Source organism: Diabrotica undecimpunctata, chromosome 5 (assembly GCF_040954645.1).
Source record: "Diabrotica undecimpunctata isolate CICGRU chromosome 5, icDiaUnde3, whole genome shotgun sequence".
NCBI classification, from domain to species: domain Eukaryota; kingdom Metazoa; phylum Arthropoda; class Insecta; order Coleoptera; family Chrysomelidae; genus Diabrotica; species Diabrotica undecimpunctata.
The window spans coordinates 143,083,500-143,105,344 of NC_092807.1; the positions used below are offsets into that span (position 1 = coordinate 143,083,500).

Here is a 21,845-nt window from a genome sequence, read left to right on the forward strand (position 1 = left end):
GGAGTGAAGGCCCGTCAAAGAGTCAACACTCTGCCGACATTTCTGTAACTTTCGAGGTGTGAAGAGCCGGCATCTCTGTAAGACCCAAGGCATCCACTGTGTCCAGAATACTAAACAAATATTCATGTAAGACAAATTCACGTAAGAAATAAACCTCGAACAGTTAAAGTATTCTGGTTGCCGGTGGCACCTTGCCGACCACAGAGCCCCGGTAAACTTTTTGCTAAGCGGAAGCTTAGATCACATAGACTCCACGAACACGACGATGAAGTCGAGAAACCTTCGATACTCCTCCAGAGCGTTGGTCGTAGACCATCCAGAAACTCCAAATATCTCGGAGGATGCTACGGCCGTATGACACAAAGAATTACGATTCGGAGGGCTCTTTCAGTTTAGTCTCCAGTACAACGACGACATTCTTCTTCTTCTTCGCCGTTTCAAGTCAACGACATACGTTATCGTTCTTATTAGAACGAGAACAGTTACCCGTTATTTCCGTTCCGTTTGGTGGAACATTGTATTCAAAACAACAATAAAGAGTTTTACAGTTTTTTATTTAAACCGTTCTTTGTCTTTTATTTGTACCAGTTACAGATGGATATCAGGAACGCAAAGACTTCTCCTCCAAGAAAAAAGAGGGGATGACCTCCACGAAGAGTCTTTATTGGACGGATCGTCTAATGAGGATTTGAGTTTGACAATACTTCTAACGCTGCAATGAGGCAAACAATATTAAGTAGTCCTATTGCCTTTAAATAATCATTTATTTATTATTGTTACTTACCTGTCTTAAAAACATGTAATCAGGTTGATATTTATTTGGCATAAACATAATTAGCATTCTGTCGAAAAATTGCAGTCCTTTTAAGGAAGATATCCCCATATATAGAAATACTCCAAACAACACAGGCATAGGTATGTGTCCCAACATGGGTGTCAAGAATACCGATAATCCAATGGACAAAAATATTAAAATATGTGTCACTCTCTGCTCTCTAACGCCCAAAAATTGTGGTTTGTCACCTGGAGCGGCGCATTCTGTTTCCAATTTCAAAGAGTGGACGTGGGTTATGGAGAGCACGGTCGCCGCTACAAACCAAGGTAGTCCCATAATTGAACAGATTTCGATGAGGATTGCCAAAATGAATAAATCTAAATGATACCCACAACCTGCAACAAAACAATTGTTTAATATAAAAAGCACTAAAAGAATCTAGTTAAAGCAATATACTTTTTTTAATTTTATTTTAAAATTCAGTTTATTTGACGTTTCGACTTCCATTTCAAAAATCGAAATTTTCGAAGTGGAAATTGTATTTTGAGAACGATTTCAGAGGTGGAAATCGAAACGTCAAATAAACTTAAGTTTACAGTAAAATTGTGGCTTATTCTTAACAAAATGTTATATATTAAGATGTCACAAGAAAATAGTTAAATTAAAATAGAATCTAGTTTTTAACTAATTAGTAAATTTTAGATTTTTTACTAAATTATGCATTTATTAATTAAACATTAGCAACCCATTAAGTAATTTATTTTAAAAATAAAAGATAATTCGGAAACAGTAGGAATTAATCAAAATAGTTCATAATTAATTAAAGTTGTATTTCTGAGGTACTAGGAACATAGAACCGGTCAGTCTAGACAGTTTTATAAGGACCTAAAAACAATGAAGGGCAACACTACCAACAGTCCAAGATTTATAAAAGCCGATGCAAGACAATTGCTCACAGACGATGAGGAGATAAGCCGCCAATGAAGAAAGTATTTTGAGTAACTCTTAAATACAGAAAAATCCACAACGACAGGGCAACAAAGACAGTACCAGTTAGCCGAACCTGAAATACCAGGGCCCATACTAGCTGAAGTAAACTCCCCAATTTTGTCCCTAAAAAACCATAAAGCCCCAGGCCCAGACGGCATACAGGCGGAACTACTAAAAAAAGGGGGAGAAAAACTCCACCTTGAGGTATATCATCTTATAAAAGAAGTCTGGGAAAGAGAAGAAATACCGAAACACTGGCATGAAAGCCATATAACCTATCAATACAACGTACAAAATTATATCCATAATACTGTCTAGAGGACTAACTCCATAAGCAGAGGAAATAATAGGCGACTACCAAAGCGGATTCAGACCAGGAAGGTCGACCATAGACCAGATATTCGTCCTACGTCAGTTGTTGAAAAAAACTGGGAATACAACCGCGACGTACACCAAATCTTTGTGGACTTTAAACAAGCTTACGATTCTGTTAGCAGAGAAGCATTGTGGGAGACCATGGTAGAAATGGGAGTACCTGCAAAGCTGGTACCATTAGCACAGGTGAGCACAGAGAACACTTTCGCACGGATCAGAATTGGCAGCACCACGTCGTAGGAATTCCTCATTGACACAGGGCTTAGACAAGGAGATCCTCTCGCAACCCTGCTATTTAATTTTGCACTGGAATATGCGGTAAGAAAAGCTTAACTTCAACTGACAAACGGATTTTCCGCTCAAGGATGAAAAATACTATTGGCGTTTGCGGATGACGTGGACACAATTGCGTAATTCACCAGAGATGCAAAAGAAGTTTTCACTCTATTTGAAAACGGAGCCAAGGAAGTTTGTCTGAAGGTCAACGAGGACAAGACCAAGTACATGGTGATTACGAAGAACCCAAGACCAAGGGTTAGACAAAACGTAACAATCAATGAATACAACTTGGAAGTCGTCAAAAAATTCAAGTATCTGGGATACTTAAATCAAAAATACTCTCAATACTAGCAAAAATAAGAGTGTAAAAGACAATAATTCGTCCCACAATAATGTATGGAAGCGAGACATGGAGACTTGAACCAGTATGAAACGACAAAATTACTGGTACTGGAAAGAAAGATACTGCGGACTATCTATGGGCCTTGCAGAGAAGAGACAACAGGAGAATGGAGAAGAAGACACAACGATGAACTCCAGACAGTATATGGAGATGAAAACATAGTAGGCTACATTAAAGCAAATCGAATAAGATGGGCAAGCCACGCACTAAGATCGAGTGACGAAAGACTCCTGAACGCCACATCCTGGGAAAGGCCCGATGGCAGAAGGTCAGTTGGTCGCCCAAGAAAGAGATGGAAGAACGCAGTAGCCAGTGATCTACGTAAAATGGGAATACAGCAATGGGAAATAGCTGCTCAGGGCCAACAACAATGGAGGGACATAGTAAACGCGACCAAGACTCACATAGAGTTGTAGAGCCAAATGATGATAATGATGATGATGATGTATTTCTGAGGTAGAAAATAAATAACGTAAAACACAGAGAAAACGCTTAAAAAGAGATGTAGATAGAGGTGGTGGAGAAAGGGTGTTTAATTACAATTAATTATATTAATTTAATTTCATAGTAATTTTATTTAATTTCGTAGATTCATTTTTCCTTTTTTAAATAGATATTTTAAAATTAAAGTATGTGAAATGTATTGCAATATGCTGAAAAGTGTGTTTTGTTTCATAACTACAAACTTCAAACACGAGGAAGGCTATTCAAAAAGTTAAACCACGTGTTTTTTTACACATAAATTTTATGAATTTATTACAAGTAAGGGAGATGCCCCTATTTAGGGGTATCTCCGGGCAACATTAAATGAAGCCCGGAGAGATAAATGGATAAAAACAACGGAGAAAATGGACTTTAAAAGATCGAGCAGACAATCTTGGAACCTACTTAGAAAACTAGGGGGAACTGCCCCGCCCGTTAGAAAACCCCACTTTTTGTCCCCCGACCAAATAGCTAGCAGAATAGTGACCCTATCTAGGGCTCCACGTGACAAAGAACATACCAAATATATAAAAAAGGAACTCAACAACTTACGTCAAACAGCTTGACATAACCCAAGGTTCTCCCACGAATTCACCAACGAAGAAATAACATCAGCCCTCCGAGATATGAAAACTGGCAAGGCGCCTGGTTTTGATGGGATACATCCTGAGTTTCTACTACAATGCGGTCAAAGGACAAGAAAATGGTTGGCTGGGTTCTATTTACTGTTCCTTAGAACTGGAAACATACCAATAGCTTTTCAAAAGAGCAAAATAATTGCTGTATTAAAACCCAATAAACCCCACGATAAAGTTGAAAGCTACCGTCCTATAGCATTTTTCAGTTGCTGCTATAAACTGCTGGAAAGACTTATCCTAAACCGAATAGGCCCACAAATTCTTAAAAATATCCCATTCGAACAAGCAGGTTTCATACCTAATCGAAGCTGTGCAGATCAGGTCCTAAGTCTAACTACGCATATAGAAGCAGGCTTCCAAAAGCAACAAAAGACGGCTGTAGTCTTTGTGAAATTGACAGCTGCCTACGACACAGTATGGAAGGAGGAACTCCTCTATAAACTAACCAAACTAATCTCATGCCAAAGAATATTGCAAGTAATAAACAACATGCTCTCTGATCGATACTTCCAGGTAATCCACGGTAATGACATAAGTAAACAGAGGAAATTAAATAATGGACTACCTCAAGGATCAGTCCTTGCTCCGATGCTTTTCAATTTATATATATCGTACCTACCTGACACTAATGGAAGAAAGTTTGGCTACGCTGACGACCTAGCAATAGCAGTACAGCACAAACAGTTTGAAATTACTCAAAACGTGCTGAGAAACGACCTCAACAAACTATATGAATATATCACAAAATGGCACCTGATACCCAACTTAAATAAAACTAAGGTAAGCTGTTTTCACCTCAATAACAAACAGGCAAACCAAAAATTAGAGGTCAAAATGAGAAATGTAGCACTACCCTACCAACCCTACCCAAAATATCTGGGGGTTACCTTGGGCAGGACTCTCTCGTTTAAAAAACATCTACAAATAACTGCACAAAAAATAAGTAGTAGAAATAACCTTATCCAGAATCTTTGTGGTACCAACTGGGGCTCATCTGCGGACACACTACGAACAGCTGTGCTTCAAAGTTTGGTTTATTCTGTGGCAGAGTACTGTGCACCGGTCTGGCTAAATAGTCGTCATGTGAAAATAGTTGATACGCAGCTTAATATAGCAATGGGAATGATTAGCGGCTGCATCAAGACTACTCCACTATATTGGCTTTCGATCCTTAGCCATATTCCTCCGCCTATTCTACGAAGACAAAAGGCCTTGATAACGGAGTATTCGAAAGTAAATAGCAACTTGCAACTACCAATCCATGAAGACATCCCGAGTTTAGCAGCAAACCGACTCCCATCCATAAAACCACTCATAAGAACAGCCCAACAGCTAACAGCAGATGATTTCAATGTTACCTCCAGATGGCGCACGCTGTGGAATGAGGAAGCCCCACCTGAAGTATCCAACCTTATTGACGCAGTCCAAAAGCCCGATGGCTTCGACCAGCCACGAAACATATGGAAGAGCCTAAACCGAATTAGAACGGGACATGCAGTATGCGCACACAACCTACATAAATGGGGAAAACAGCCTACCTCCAGCTGCGACTGTGGAGCTCCAGATCAAACCATCCAACACATAGTAGAGACATGTGAATTGAGGGCATATCGAGGGGACCCAAAAGACTTTTTCAAAACTACGCCTGCAAGCCTTGAATGGATATCTCAACTTGACTTAAAGATATAACTTTATCGGTTTGTATTATCTTGTATTTTATCTGTATTTTGCTATGTTCGTTTTTATATAATCTTATGTTTGTATTTTTGAATTATGTACTTACGTTTTTTATAATAATTATTACTGTATTTACTCCATGTATTCAGCCATACGCTAAATAAATAAAACCCTATTTAGGGCATAGTATTGTAATATTTGTACCTTAATTACGTTAGTCATCACAAAATTTCGTTAAGTGTGCTACTATTTTGAACTAAAATTAGTACAATATTTACCTTTTTTAAGCTTAAACTCCTTTCTGTTAACTATAACTGCAGTTATTTGTTGATCCATGAATATAAGAATGGTACCTAGTAGTGCCGGCGGTATTGCAACAAATACTGAATAAAGTGGATTATGGTTGAAAGGTGATATGACCCAGCCTCGACCAGGAAGGGTTGGTTTGAATTCGTGCGGTACTTCTAGTTTCGGTGTCGGAATACCTACATAAATGTCTAGCACAGTCATGGAACATATAGCTATTATAACAGCAAAGTCGCTTATAAATTGACGTACCTAAAGATAAAAAAATGATAATCAAAAACCAAAAACCAAAAACTCAAAAATGGTAAAAAACAAAGTAAGGTTATGTCAGTCTGTGCAAAATTAAACAGCCTTATTTTTATTTCACAGATTATTATATGTTTTTTTCCATAGATCTATATACCTAACCGAATTTTTTTTCATTTGGAATATGGATTTTACCTCCCTTGCTAATCTTTTGGTAAACGGGTTTTTTTTTATTTTCATAATTATATTTAGTAAACGTGCTAACGGGTTTTTTTTTATTTTCATAGTTATATTCAGTAAACGTTTTTGAGCATACGATGATTAAAGATACTATAAAAGCTACAGCAAGACAAAAAACTCAAAACAAAGACATAATCACCGTAATAAAAATTGGTCCCTGCGATAGGCAAAACATCAAATCAAAGCAAATAGTGTCATTAAATCATGTAAATTTAAATTGATTAAAAAATGTTATTCTAATCTTACAGATAGAATTTAACTTATTAATTCAACTTAAAATCAACACCAGTAAAACAAAAAACAGTGGTATTAAGTAAACGTCCAAGTCTAAATAATTAAAATTTATAACACCCCCATAGAAGACGTCAATAATACCTTGGCTCATGGATAACTAAAGATATAGACCCAGAGATTGAAATTTGACCTCGAATTGAATATTCAAGATCCGCATTACTTAAAATGAAACATCTTTTAACTAATACAACTCTTTCACTGGATGTTACTTATCAATTTGTAAAAACATACAAATATGCTATTCTCTTGAACAAGATTTATATCCATATCCATATACTGTCAGACCGTTAAGCGGCACTAAAACACTGGCATGTCAAGAAGTGATATCCAGATTGGTGTGATACTGCATCGAAGAACTGAATGAACTAGGAGACCGGAACAAGGTTGTCTGGTAGGTACCAGGGCATTGAGGCATCGAAGGAAACCAAAAATCAAATCAACTTGCTAAAGGAGGTTCGAATGAATTAAAAATCCTGTTATTTTCACTAGGTAAATTTTAATTATTGGCATTTGGATACATGTTAGCAAGGACAGGTATAAGTTGATTTCTCAAAAAAGTTAAATAACGTTCACCTATTAGACTTTCTTCAAAGAAAAAGGGCCAATGATTCTGTCATTAATGATCCCTGCCCATACATTTACTTTCTGAGGATACTGCGTGTGTGAGTCAGTCATCCAATGTGGGTTTTCTTGACTCCAATATCTGAAATTTTGACGATTCACGGTACCATGTATAAAAACTGTGGCGGCCGTGAACGCCAAAAGATTTCGCTAAAAGATTTTATCTTTTACACATTTCGCATAGCGCAAAGGATACATAAAACGATACTATCATATCGTTTTCGTTCACGGCTGCCAAAGCAGGTGGCGCCTTTGTAAGCTACTACTGTTGTAGTGAAGTTTTGGGAGACATTCGTTTTACTTTCCGAGTTTGAATTTGTATCAGCTTAAGTGTTTGATGAGGCTGGGATAGGCCGAAATGATCATAACACTTTATTGATACCGATTCGAGCACGGGAAGTTTAACGAATTTGTACTTCTAGGCCATATATTTGGCCATTTAATTTAATAAAGATAATTTAATTTATCTTTTACATATATATATATATATATATATATATATATATATATATATATATATATGTAATTTAGTTGAATTTAAATTGTTTTTGTACCCTTAAAAAAATATTTTAGTTAAACATGTAATGTGGTTAAATAGAGAATTGAATTCTCGTTTAAATGAGGTGTCGCATTATACCGATTTCTATTTAAAAAGATTAACGATTACGTCACTACACCTACACCGGTGTCATCTTCCCTACTCCTATTACGTTATAACATGGGTATTTTATAACAAAAATCGACCTGTTTCGGGATTTCCCTCAAAACTCGATGGTTCTCGAAATAATGATAATATTCCATAATTTAGCTGTTCACTGTATATACTAATCACATTAATCAAATTCTTCCACACTCATTGATTTAGTAGATATCTTTAGGTGACTTTTTGACTCATTTGGAACCTGTTTTTGCGAGCCGGTATTGTATCCTGGACAGAATATAGAAACTAACCTGTCAATTCTGGAATAGCTTCATCTAACAGACAGCCTATTAAAAAAATAAACCTAGCATACCTTATTTACTTAGGTCACATAACTAGAAGGACGGGAACCATGGAAGTATTGGTAGTAGAAGAAAAGGTAGAAAGCCAAAGACCAAGAGGAAAATCTCAAACACGATGGGCAGACCAAATAAAGATTCTGGAGTGAAAATCCCTACATAAAGCCGTCTATATGGCACAGGATCGCAGCCAATGAAGATAACAAGCTTATACAGTATCATCACATTCTGACAAGTCCTCTAGAAATGAGGATGAGGATTACGGCATTAGCTTTTACTAACCAGATTTCGTTTCTTGATTTATTTCTCGTTTTCTCTTGACATTTTCTTTGGTTTTCCTGTTCTTCACATGTTTCTCTTTTCTTCATTTGGAGATAATTTTCCAAAGGGAGGTTTAAAAGCTATTTATCTATATCGTTTCTTTCTTATCTTCCTAAGTTAGACCTCTGATACCTAACACTGATAGCCACAATATACTATTTTACATTTGAGAGTTTCATTTGTATTTCTAAGAATTGTCTATCAGAAGTAAATGAACGGATATTAAACGCCAACAAAATTTATTAAATTTATTGCCAAGTGTAAGTTAATTTCTTATTTTAAATTTAATTTTAAGTTTATTCGTGTTATCTACTATCTATTTACTTACTTTGGATGGAAAGAAGAGAGCATTTTTAAAGTCTTTTAGTTGTATTGAAATAAAGAAGGTTCCAAGGAATAGCAAAATTGACATCAAAAATATATCCGGACTATATGGTGGTAGAAAACATCCTTCAGACAGCGTTCCGTTTAATTTCTAAAAATTAAAAGTGAATTAAGTTATGACAGGATTATTGTTTATAGCAACTATTTTACCTGGCACATTGTTTGGTTGACAGTAGTGGAACTAGACATATTCAACAGCATCGGTGGTGTAGTATCATTCCAAGTGCAAGAACATTCATTTATATTTATATTGTTTATGTCCACAGTAATTGGAAATTTCTTTCCAATGGCCCATACGTTCTCTACTGCCTATATAAAGTTTTTATAAAGATTATTTATGAAAGCAAGAACCATTTGATATAATATTTTAAATATGAAATAAGTGTGAGCATATATAATGGTACCAAAAACTGTCACATCTGAACAAGAATCTCGTAAAATATTTGAACTAATAAACCTAAAGTAAACTAATTAAAACGGATCAGAATATAAGACGAATTCGTGCGAGATGAATCGTGTTAAGAAAATAGCATGATTCTAGGATTGACAAAAAAGTTCCTGCATATTTTTAACAATTATTATTGATTAGCACTGGGGTAGCGGGTAGGAACTCTTCGGACAGTCCTATCAGGGAAAAGAAATCGTCCCCTACCCTCCGCAGATTCCATGAGTTTCCTGACCCGGAAAACTAGCACCTGTTCAGGGTCCTTTGTCCAGCGTTACGGATGAAGACCACAACGGCAGACCACGGCGAAGAAGCAAACCTTCGGTACGGTGTGGATGGCGGAAGTGGCAATCCTGTGATTTTAGGGCTGGTATAGAATCAAGCAGCGACTGCTGCAGAATGGACGGTTGCAAACAGCGTCTGACTCCAGGTTAGGGGCGGCTGAAATCTAAACTCGCCAAACCGCTCGGCAAACGTTGCGTTTTAATTGCCATTTTCCCTTCAATATATTCATGCATACATCGAGATTAAAAAATATAGTACCCCAGGTGGGTAAAGTTTATAACTCAGAATCCCACTCCAATATAGACCGCCTCACGGATTCTGGGGGAGGCAGAATATCGAAAATACACGACAATAATAAACAAATTAACTCTCAAAAATATAAAATTGCTACATACAACATTAGAACCATGAGAACGAACGACCATCTAGAGGAATTAAAGCAGGAACTAGGGGCTATTAAATGGGATATTGTAAGCTATGTGAAACGAGACTACAAGGACAGAAAAAGACCCCCCTAAAATCTAGGCACACTCTACACCAATATAATTTAGAAGAGAATCACGTGAATTTCATGGTCAACCGAAGAATAGGACACCAGATTGTGAAATACTCAGCAGTGTCGAAAAGAATAATATATCTTGTATTAAAACTGAATAAACGATATCTTTTTCTTCTTCTTCTTAGCCTTCTGTCGTCCATATTTGGACATAGGCCTCTTCCAACTCCTTCCATCGGTCTCTATCCTGAGCAACATATTTCTAATTTGTTCCGGCTATTCTTTTAATATCATCAACCCATCTTATCTGTGGTCTTCCTCTTGGTCGTTTACTTTCGTAAGGTCTCCAATGTTGTATTGTAGTATTCCAACGTTGGTCTTTTTGTGTAGCAGTGTGGCCCGCGAAGCTCCATTTGGGTTTGGCAATTTTTGTTGCTATGGAATAAACGATATAGCTTACAGATAATACACTGCTGTACTCCAACTTCCACTGAGGATGACAAGTCAATAGAACAACTCTACGAAGATATAATGCGAGCTAAAGACCTAGAAAAAACACACTATGTTATCATCACCGGTGATTTTAATGCAAAAATAGGGCGGCGAATACCAGGCGACTCAGACTACATAGGAAATTTCGATCTAGGCAACAGAAACACCAGAGGAGAGACATTGGCAAATTACGTAAACACCAAAAAATGTTTTGTCTGAACACGTTCTATAAAAACCAAATACAAAGAAAGTGGACATGGCGTAACCCGGACGGCCAGGTTAAGAATGAAATAGATTTTATGCTTTCCAGTGATAGATCAATATGTAAAAACATCGAGGTGCTGAAAAAATTTAACACCGACTGTGACCATAGACTAGTTCGTGTCGATATTTGTATTAAAGTAAAGAGATAAAGATGAAAACTATTAAAAACAAACCCTTTACAGACGGCAGACATACTAGCCAGTAATAAAGAGAAATACCAAGAAGAATTAGCGCGGAAACTAGTAGCAAATACCTTTGAGCACCAGAATATAGATGAACTACTGAGAAAATAACTAAAGACATACAAACAGTCACTAAGAAACTTTGTTGCAAAATAAGAAAACAAAAAGAAGCTAAACTAAAACCCGAGACTCTAGAACAGATAGAGAAAACAAGAAGAACGAACAGAGATAACCCGGACTATAAAGCGATCAACAGAAGCGTTAAGAAAAATATTCGAAAAGACCTCAGAGCTTATAGAACAAACTAGATTCTTGAAACCGTAGAGAACAATAAGAACATGAAAGAACAGGAATAAAATCATAAAGATAAAAGACCGTGGAACATTGTGCTCGCATAAGGAAGAGATCATTAGAGAAATCCGAAATTTTTATGAGAAGCTGTATACTTCTACTACTCCGAACCCCGGTATACCAACAAAACATACCTTAAATGTGGCCTCAGAGGATCTCTCTGAAATAATAACATCAGAAATTACAGCCGCCCTAAAACAAATGAAAAATGGGAAAACACCAGGAGAAGATAAAATTACTTCAGAAATGCTAAAAATTGGAGGCACTGCATTAGAACAGGCAAAGAGAATATTACTGAATAAATGCCTATTGAAATGCCTATTCTTTTCCATAAAAAAGAGGACGCCGCAAATATAGAAAACTACCGACCAATAAGCTTATTGTCACACCTTTACAAACTACTAACTTGAATAATAACAAATAGATTCATAGCTAAGCTAGATGCATACCAACCAGCGGAGCAAGCAGACTTTCGTAAGGGTTTTAGGACTATTGATCACCTACAAACAATCCGGACAGTTATTGAAAAAACAATAGATTACAACATACCACTACATCTGGCATTTGTCAATTATCACAAAGCATTCGACAGTATCAAGAAATGGACTTTCTTAACAGCATTGGACGACGCCAGAGTAGATTCAAGATATGCTGCCCTCCTTAAGAATATATACGATGATGCTACTTTTCACGTAAAAATAGATGATGATCTGGAAACTATGAACATAGACCTTGGCAAAGGTGTGAGACAAGGCGACACCATCTTACCCAAGTTATTTACTTTGGCATTAGAAAATGTCTTCAAAAAACTAAATTGGACCGAAAAGGGATTAAAAATAGATGGAGTATATCTTAACCATTTGCATTTCGCAGACGACATAGTACTAATAAGCACTGCTATCCATGAACTAAAATCAATGCTACAAGATTTAAATTACACATCAAATCAAATAGGAAAAAAAATGAATCTCGACAAAACAAAGATATTAAGCAACAGTCTAAAAAACATCACGATAGATAACATCAATATAGAAAAGGTAGAACAATATATATATATATATATATATATATATTATATATATATATATATATATATATATATATATATATATATATATATATATATATATATATATCTAGGACATGCAATTAAAAACGAAAAGGAAAATCAAACCCTAGAAATTAAAAGAAGGACACAATTCTCATGGGCTGCTTTTGGTAAATTGAGCTTTATTTTAAAAGACAGAAAAATTCCAATACACTTAAAACGAAAAACCTATGACACTTGTATACTACCAGTTGCAACATATGGATTCGAAACTATGGCAATAACAAGAAAAATGGCAGAACAATTAAGAGTAACTCAACAGGCCATGTTAAATATAAGCCTCAGAGACAAAATTCCTATTACCGAAATACGTCGAAGAACTAAAGTAAGTAAAAGTAGTAGACATCATGGAAAAAATAGCGACATTGAGATGGCAATGGGTAGCACATGTAGCAAGACAAGACACCAACAGATGGTCTCATAAAGTGACATTCTGGAGACCTCGAAAAACAAAAAGAAGCGTGGGAAGACCCAAAAAGAAATGGATAGACGATATAACAGCTGTAGCTGGAAAGCAGTGGATAAGAATTGCAAAAGATAGAAAAGTGTAGAAGCAATTGGAGGAGGCCTATGTCCAACAATGGAGAAATCAAGGGTGAAGAAGAAGAAGAAGAAGAAGAAGAGCGTGGAGCGTTGTAGTCATAGAGAATAACAAAAAGACAGAAACACTGCTTGAAACGACCAGCGATTTTGAATGTCAGTTACGTGCGTGAAATTAATTTTTTAAATAAAATTTATATTAACTTAAAGGTAAAAATTCGATATCTTTTGATTAGATAGTTCTATTGACAAAATTCAAAATGCGTTGGGAAGGTAAAAAGTGTACCTTTCGTATTAAATGTTTGTCTTTTGCAATACATGTGACTGGTCATTTCCATTGCTAGAGCCTACTCTACTGCTAGACTGTTAGTTTTGGCAACAATATAAGGTATTTGAAAGATGCCTAAAAAACGCCGAATTTAAACTTTCAGATTACAAACAGCCTTCTGTTCGATTATAACCACAACCAATACCACTATTTCCTTTAAAAAGACTACTGGAAATAACAAAAATGAAACGACTTTGTAGAATAGCTAAATAAACTCTCAAATTCCCATGTAAGCAAGAACTAAGAACATAAGGCATATATACAAGTCCAAAGATAACTGAGCATTAAAAAAATAGCATAATGAAAACAGTAAGAGCATAGAAGAAGGAGGGATGGTTAGAATCGTTGTGGAAAAATCGGCAGTAAGACATTGAAGCGCAGGTTGTCCTTAAAAGAGGTAAAACGATGATATAAACAAAGAGAATATAGGTGTATAAATATAAAAGAGCCAATTTTCCTAAAATGAAGAACAAATAAGGCGATAATTTACTCAGATATCGAAAAAATTTATAAAGCTTTATCAAATTTCTCTAGTCAGCTTTCAAAAAAATACTCTATTTCTTCTCAGATACAAAACTCCTCTTTCATTTGGGACAAATCTGATGTCGACCATAAAACAACTTTTAAATGAATCAGGATAAAATACAACATAATCTGCTCATGATCTTATTTTACACACATTCCCAAGTTTACCTAAAAACAATAATAAATAGTAATTTTGATTTTACTTACTTTATAAATAAATATGAACGCAATCAGTGTTGCAAAATTTTCTTCCGTGAATCTGGTAATATAACACACAAAAGCACTAGCGTCTATGGCAACTAATATCATTAAGATAATGGCAGTCCACGTTCCTATCCAGAATCTAAAACTCATATAATCCCATTTCATTGTACTACAAAAGTCATAAACTATTGTTTCAAATACTAATACTGGTCCTGTTGATCCCAAAATGGACAACGGTTGTCCCGAAAACAGACCGTAGCCAATACCGCAAACAAATCCGGATACTAGAGATTCCATAGCAGCCATGTTTTTTCCTGTAGCTTCGGATAAAAGCCCACCGAACGTAATAATTGGTGATAAACATGCGAAGTATAAAAATATCCACGAAGCTATGCATTGCATAGCAAGCGCGTCCTTAAAATCAGATAAATAAAATGGAGTCTTTCTTTTAATATCATTTATCAGTCCCCCGAATAACACTCCGGTTCTGGCTAAACCGGACTCTTCTCTTAGCCTTTGTTCTTCCTCCTCCTCATCAATTTCCTCGACCAATTTTTCAGGCGGCCGTTTTCGTGAATCTTGGGAAGGGATTGCGGCAGGTGGTTCGATTCTTATGGCTGGATCCCATTCACCGGGAGGTAATACTGTAACTGCGTCAAGAAACTCATCTACTCCTGCTAATATATGACTTCGACTACGGGCCCGATACGCAACTTCGTGAAAAACCTCGTCTGACATTAGTGTAGCCATAGCACGACCAATTTCATGGAAACCTAAAAAAATGTATTGGGTTTAACTTAAAAAACAAATTTATTGAATCATGTTTTTTTATTGACGAATGATTAATGAAAAAGGGATTTCGGCATCAAATTATAAACATTAAATACAAAAGTTCCAACTTTGCGATTATGGTTTATTATTATTACATTTCTAATAAATAGGGGTAAGGGGGAAAGTTCGCTTTTTGTGTAAAAGAACTTGGAATATTGGCAACATTGTACTAGAAGTTATTAGCGGACTACCATCGGAACACACATAAATGTGTTTTTGTCTTTAAATAATATAAAGAGTTGTTAACCACAATAAAAACAGCCAAAATTGAATACCTCGGTCACATCGTCGTCTTGTTTATTTCTTTCAAAAGATATGGATAGCTGCAATTAAGTCTTCAAGGAAAAGTAGAAGGAAAACGAGGACCAGGAAGCCGAAGAATTTTCTGGCTGAAAAATCTACGTACGCGGATGAACCCAATAACCACAAATCTTTTTCAGAGCCGCAGTTTGCAAAATACAAATTACCATAATGTAAGGTGTTTGTTTTTTAGCCTACTATTTTCAAACCGTTAAGTGTTTCTGACTAAAGAACTTTTTTGCGTCCTTTTTCCGTTTCCCGGAAATCCGTTTCTTAAAAACAGCTGTTGTATTAGCGCGTTCGTCATGTGAACCAACGGGCCAATTTCATTGGTGGTAGAGCAAGCAGCGAGTTTTGCAAGTAAAAGCTCAAAGCAGAGAACGAATTCTGCATATAACTGCGATTTTATCGAGATAATTTGTATGCTTAAGAATAAGTTTTGGAAAATTTGGGAAAAACCCAACAAAAAATATTTCCAAAATTTTATCGATTAGAGTTTTGAAAATAATGACATATAAAGACAGAAAAAAATAGAAAAATAAAAAATGTTTAAAATATGTGAATAGTAGCTAAATCATTCCGTATTTATTGTCTTACCTGATGTGGCAGAGGGTGGTCCAAGTAAAATAAACAAAAACCTAGTTGGCACTGGAACTTCAGTCAAATCTCCCAAAACTGTAGCTGTCGTGAGTCTAACGAAAGCGGAGATTGTTTTTTCGAGAAATCCCACCTCACCCACTAGTATATTACTGGCTTCGGCTCCTGGTGGAATCTTTCTCATGAATCCTAAATTATGTTGAACTTCTGAGAGATCTCCTGAGCTATGGTTTCTGTGTATGGAGACGTAGCTTGAACTTTTTTTCATTGATGATGTTTTTTCTTAAAATAAAGTTAAATCATTTTTCTATCTAAAAGCTTGAAGGGATTTTAAAATATTTTAACAGGTTGACTGCCATGATACATGTGGTACTCCGTTAACTTGCCATTTATGCTACAGCTCTTCTAGAGCATGTTGACACATGAGGCCACGACGATTTTTATTAATTATATTAATTTAGGCTTTTGTAAGAATCTTTTGGGGGTTAATTACTACCTTTTTAAGTATTTCGCACCATTTCGAACCTGAGTACCTATGTTGGTGCTCATGGCCCCACGAGTGATGTTTTAACCAGGGTGCCATGAGCGACACCTCTGAGAATCGCAATAAAATACTATATTCTAATATTTATCGACCTGCAGATTTCTGTAAACTAAAATTAAAAATATTAGGGGTTGCTAACGATAGATATCTATCCTATTAGTAGTGGAAAATATAGAAAAAGCTTTTTACAAGCTCTAATAGGTAGTTTATTTGTCTGTTGTTACTTTCTGGTACAGTCGCGATTGTAAATTGTAATAATGGATTCCAAAGAAGAGAAAAAATTACTGCATTTGTTTGAGACTGTAGAAATACGAAGCGGATCATCGTCTATTTCGGAGTTTTATTACAGTGACCTAGCGGACCCAAAGTATGCACTAGACAGTGAAGATTCGGAAAGTGATGAAATTAGTGAAAATGAAGTTTTGAGAAATGAAGAGTAAAATAATGAGTAAGAACTAGCACCTGAGAATGTTCCCATATCTGAAGATATGGTAACATTCTCAGGTGCTGGTTCAGGTGCTTTGCCTGATCAGCAAAGGATTAAAAAAAATACAAATTATATTACGAATTCCGAAGAGGTAGGCGTAAACCCTGATCTAATAGATACAATCCAAGATGCCAGCCCTTTTGATTTCTTTTGTTTGTTTTTTGATAAAGAAGTGGTATCCCTGTTAGTAACTCAAACAAACAATTATACTCAACAATGTCTTGGAGGACCCAAAATAAAAAAAAAGTGCAAGAATTAAAAGCTGGGTACTAAAAAATCGACAAGAAATGCATACCTTTTTAGGCATACTTATGTGGATGGGTTTAGTAGATATGCCCTCTCTGGTTTATTATTGGAGAAACACACAGTTATATAATAGCAAACTTACAGACTAGGTACATGGCCAAAAACTGATTTGAATTGATTTTAAGGTACTACTACAACATTTTATATTAGGTTTTAATTACTAAAATATATATTTATTTTCAGCATGTTTCATATTTTGGATAACTCAACACAGGTTCCCGGAGATTCACAAGGTTCAGCCCCTTATTGAATTACTAGTGGATAAGTTTAATCACTGTGTAATTCCCGAAGTACCACTGTGTATAGATGAGTCGACGGTACCATTTCAAGGTAGGCTAAGTTTTAGGCAGTACCTTCAAAACAAAAGGTATCGGTATGGGGTTAAAATTTTTAAGTTGTGAACCGACCCTTTTTACACTTTGCAATATAAAGTTTATGCTGGAAAGGAAGCTCAGCCTGGTATATCTGTATTCTCGAAAGTGGTTATAAAATTAATGGAGCCATATTTAGATTTTGGTAGAAGACTATATGCCGACAAGTGGTATAATAGTGTCACTTTGACAGAAAAAGTACTGGATAGGCAAACCTTTTTAGTGCGGACACTTCGAGCCAACAGGAAACGCAATCCAATTGATGTTACTGAAATAAAACTAAAAAAAGTGATATTGTTGCAAGGTAAAATGATAATGGTGTAATGGTTTTAAAGTAAAAGGATCGGCGTGATGTGTTTGCTATAAGTTCGAAGCATATGACTTATATGGTAAATGTGATACAGAAAAGAGAAAACGAACTTAAACCACAGGTTGTAGCAGAATATAATGTAGGAAAGTCCTTCTAGATGTATCGGATCAAATGAATTCGTATAATTCATTTTTAAGGAGGACATTGAAATGGTACCGAAAAATTGCCTTTGATATTTTACTAAATATTGCCGTTGTAAATGCCTTGTCACTTTATTTTAAAGTGACAAATAAATCAATAAAAGCAACACAATTTAGAGAGGAAATTATCAAAGATATGCTTAGTAAACGCGATGGTGTAATGCCTGCTAATAATTTACAAACTTTAGTAAAACGTCTAAAAGGAAACCGCTGCAGCCGATGCTACAGGAATATTGTTACCAAGCATGGAAGACAAACAGCACAAAAGGAGAATCCACGTGTGTGAACAAAGTGTTTTGCTTGCGCGAAATATTTGTATTCTGACTGTTTTTTTAAGGCGCATGCTGCCCAACTACAGTAATTTTTCTTTATCAGCATTTCTGTCAAGTTTGTACTATTTTTTTACCGTCTTTTAGAGATACGCTACTTGTTAAGTTATACCGAGTACCATATATGGCGATCAATATTTGAATTTATCTTCTGGACTGAGTACCGTATGTGGTACTCAAATGACTCTTTGGCAATGCAAGGAAAAAGAGGCTGGCAGTCAACCTGTTAAACAAATAAATCACTACAATAAAATTAGATCTTAAAAATATTTCATAAATTTACTTAAATGACAAAAAACAGTTAAAAATAAAAAAAAATAGTTTTAATACAATTTTACTGTTTTTATCTAATAAATTAAAGACCTATTTTCTTTTTCGATTGTTTTTTTCAAATACAAACATAATTTCTTTAATAATTTAGTTTTTAAAGTTGGAAAATAAATATCTCGTGGTTCTCACATCATTCGTTTTCTAATAATTCCAGTTGTAGACATTCTTCTTCTTCCAAGAGAATTATACTTAAAAAATAAAGTAAAAGATATACATACTTAACCAACAAAGGATAAATATTAAGTATAGGAGACTTACGAATGGAATTCAAAAGTTTTAAGATTAAATCTAGTAAAATATTAAAGAAACCATAACGTAATACATTCATTATATTACTTTTATTATTATCGTTATTTTAAAACATGCAACATATATGTCTAAAATATTACAAAAAATAATAATAATAAAAAAGGATAATTTCTACGACACATGATGTGGACATATAGCGAACATAATAAAAAAAAAGACCATTGTTAACTAGAAAAACAAAACAGAACTAAAAAAAAAAACAATTTTCAACTAGAAAAACAAAACAGAACAAGCAGAAGATCTAAAGTGCACAATAAATTTAAGATTATACCCTGTCCAGGAATGCTTAAGAATTTTCCGCCTTCCGATTTTACAGATGATTCTGAGAAATGTTCATCAACTGAAAATTAAATGGATATTTTTATAATCATTCGTTTACAAAACGTACAAAAAGTTTAATATATTTGGAAGGAAAGACAGTTAAGATTTGATTTTACGTATAGTGCGTCTGTGTATCTGCTTATACGTATTTCACCCTAAAAGGTATCTTCTCAGCGGCTATTCACAAACGCTCTGAACGTGAAAACAATCCTTCCTGTCATAATAGAAGTAAGACCAAAATGGCTTTGATCTGGACGCAATAGCGACATCTGATAAATAAATCCGTAAACTAATTTTCAAAAACAAATTCAAATTTCTGCTTTAATCTGTGCCTTCTCAGAATAGCCTAATCAAAACTTAACTGTCTTTCCTTTTATTCCGATATACTATTTATGAGAACGAGAAACCAATTCGATTTTTGCTAAGTTAAGGAGATATGTTGTGGAATGCAATTTTAGATTCCCCATGTCTCTAATAACATCTTTATCAACGTCTGTTTTGCCTTGCAATTCTTAGAAGGCACAGATTAAAGCAGAAATCTGAATTTGGTTTCGAAAAAGAGTTTACGGATTTATTTAATATATTTATTTAGAATACAATTAATTAGTTGTATATTATTTTATCTACATATTTATTGGGCGGAACTTACGAATTATTGATAAAATTAGGATATAAATAGGTGAAAGTAAATATCACTTCAAAGACATCACTTCAGAACGACTGCACCAAATTAGATAATTTGTTTTTGTAGTGTTTGTTATTATCAGGAGAAATTTTTGTGTAAAAAAAATTTTAAAAATTGTACTAAAAGACTTCAAAATCGGTTTTTGTTATTTTAAATCGCAATATAACTAATTTATGGCGCCATACTATCACTAACAAAGAAAGCCAGGATTAACAAAATAAATGTCCATGTTCCACACAAACAGTGTGGAACATTACATGTTATTGCCTTGTGAAACCTTCCTTCTCCAAAACGGCTGGTCTGATATTAATAAATACATTAGCACCCAATGTTCTCCCGTCTATTACTAACCCTTATTGTTTAATATCCATATTAGTTTCACAGAGTTAGTTGTCATACTCCTCCGAAACCGTTTTACCCATTTTGATGAAATTTTATATTTATATTTGGTATGTATAAGAAACGATCGTGATGTATTTTTATACCCCTAAGAGGTAAGGGTGGTCCATCATTTTTGTTTATGTTTTGAACAAAATTTCTTATTTTTATTTTTTTATGATGTGACATTAAACAATTTATATACAACCCTTAATTTTCACCCTACTTATTTGTTATTAGAGTTATTAGTGTCACAAAGTTAGTTGCCACACTTCTTCAAAACGGCTTGACTGATTTGTTTTTCATTTAAATCAGTTGACAGTTATAAATTAGATGACGTAGTCAAATATCCTACAGAGTTTTTGAATTCATTGAAATTGTATGGACTCCCACCTAAAAATTTACAATTAAAAGTAGGATCAGTTGTCATTAGGTGATGCTTACATGCTGCGTAAAAATAATTAACCCCGACTGTGCAATGGAATGAGACTGACTACGAAAAGGCAAATAAATAATGTTATTACGGCAACGCTCATCAAGGAAAATACAAAGGAGAGGATGTCTTGATTCCGCGTATACTGATGATATCAACAAACGCATCATTTGATTTTAAACGTTTACGATTATTTGTGCTTTTGATTTTTGCAATAACAATAAAGAAATCACAAAGCCAACCATTTGAAGTTTTCGAAATTAATTTGAAGTTTCCACATTTCGCGCATGGGCAATTATTCGCGAGTCAGAAAATTAATCGTTTTATATTTATTTAACGCCAAAAAAATAAAATTATTTTTATCAGAAAGTATTAAATTGAATTTTTTTCTACTTTTCTTCGCTCGATCATCAGAAGAGAAATGAAGCTTCCTCAAGATTATTGCCTCCGTGCGAAGAAGAATGGTCATCCCTAATCAGCTTAGTGAGCCACGTACACATGGCACTCTTAAAACTAATTCATAAGCGTTTCCAAAACGGTTTAAGAAGACGAGAGGAACTTTTGTGCCTGCAGTTATTGGTACAAAAATGCTATGACCAGAGAAGGGATGTCTTTATTTGCGTTATCGACTACTAAAAGGTTTTTAGCATAATGTGTTTATACAGGCGTTAAGGTAGATTATCTTTGATGGAAAAGCTGCATGAAAAGCAACAGTAAAAACGCCTCTCTGGAGCCCAAACAAGAAAGATGACGAGAAAGTCAAAAATGACTACTGGGACATGAACCACAGCAAATCCTTATAAAATCTAAGCCTAAGTACTGACAAAACCCGAGAGTAAAAAAAGACCTCGGGAGAATACCAC

General features: G+C 35.0%; 1 protein-coding gene across 6 annotated transcripts in view; it reads right to left on the minus strand.

Moving 5' to 3' along the window:
- Positions 1-21,845, minus strand: part of Ndae1 (Na[+]-driven anion exchanger 1) — a 207,912-nt gene that overhangs the window by 43,881 nt on the left and 142,186 nt on the right. For 5 of the 6 annotated variants that reach the window (XM_072532888.1, XM_072532887.1, XM_072532891.1 and 2 more), the window contains 7 exons: positions 19,437-19,505; positions 15,980-16,261; positions 14,255-15,024; positions 9,182-9,340; positions 8,976-9,122; positions 5,899-6,178; positions 785-1,170 (listed from right to left, as the gene is read on the minus strand). In XM_072532888.1, coding sequence (XP_072388989.1) covers positions 785-1,170; positions 5,899-6,178; positions 8,976-9,122; positions 9,182-9,340; positions 14,255-15,024; positions 15,980-16,261; positions 19,437-19,505 — 2,093 coding nt within the window. The remainder of the gene's footprint in view (positions 1-784; positions 1,171-5,898; positions 6,179-8,975; positions 9,123-9,181; positions 9,341-14,254; positions 15,025-15,979; positions 16,262-19,436; positions 19,506-21,845) is intronic. The other variant, XM_072532892.1, reaches the window with a different exon arrangement.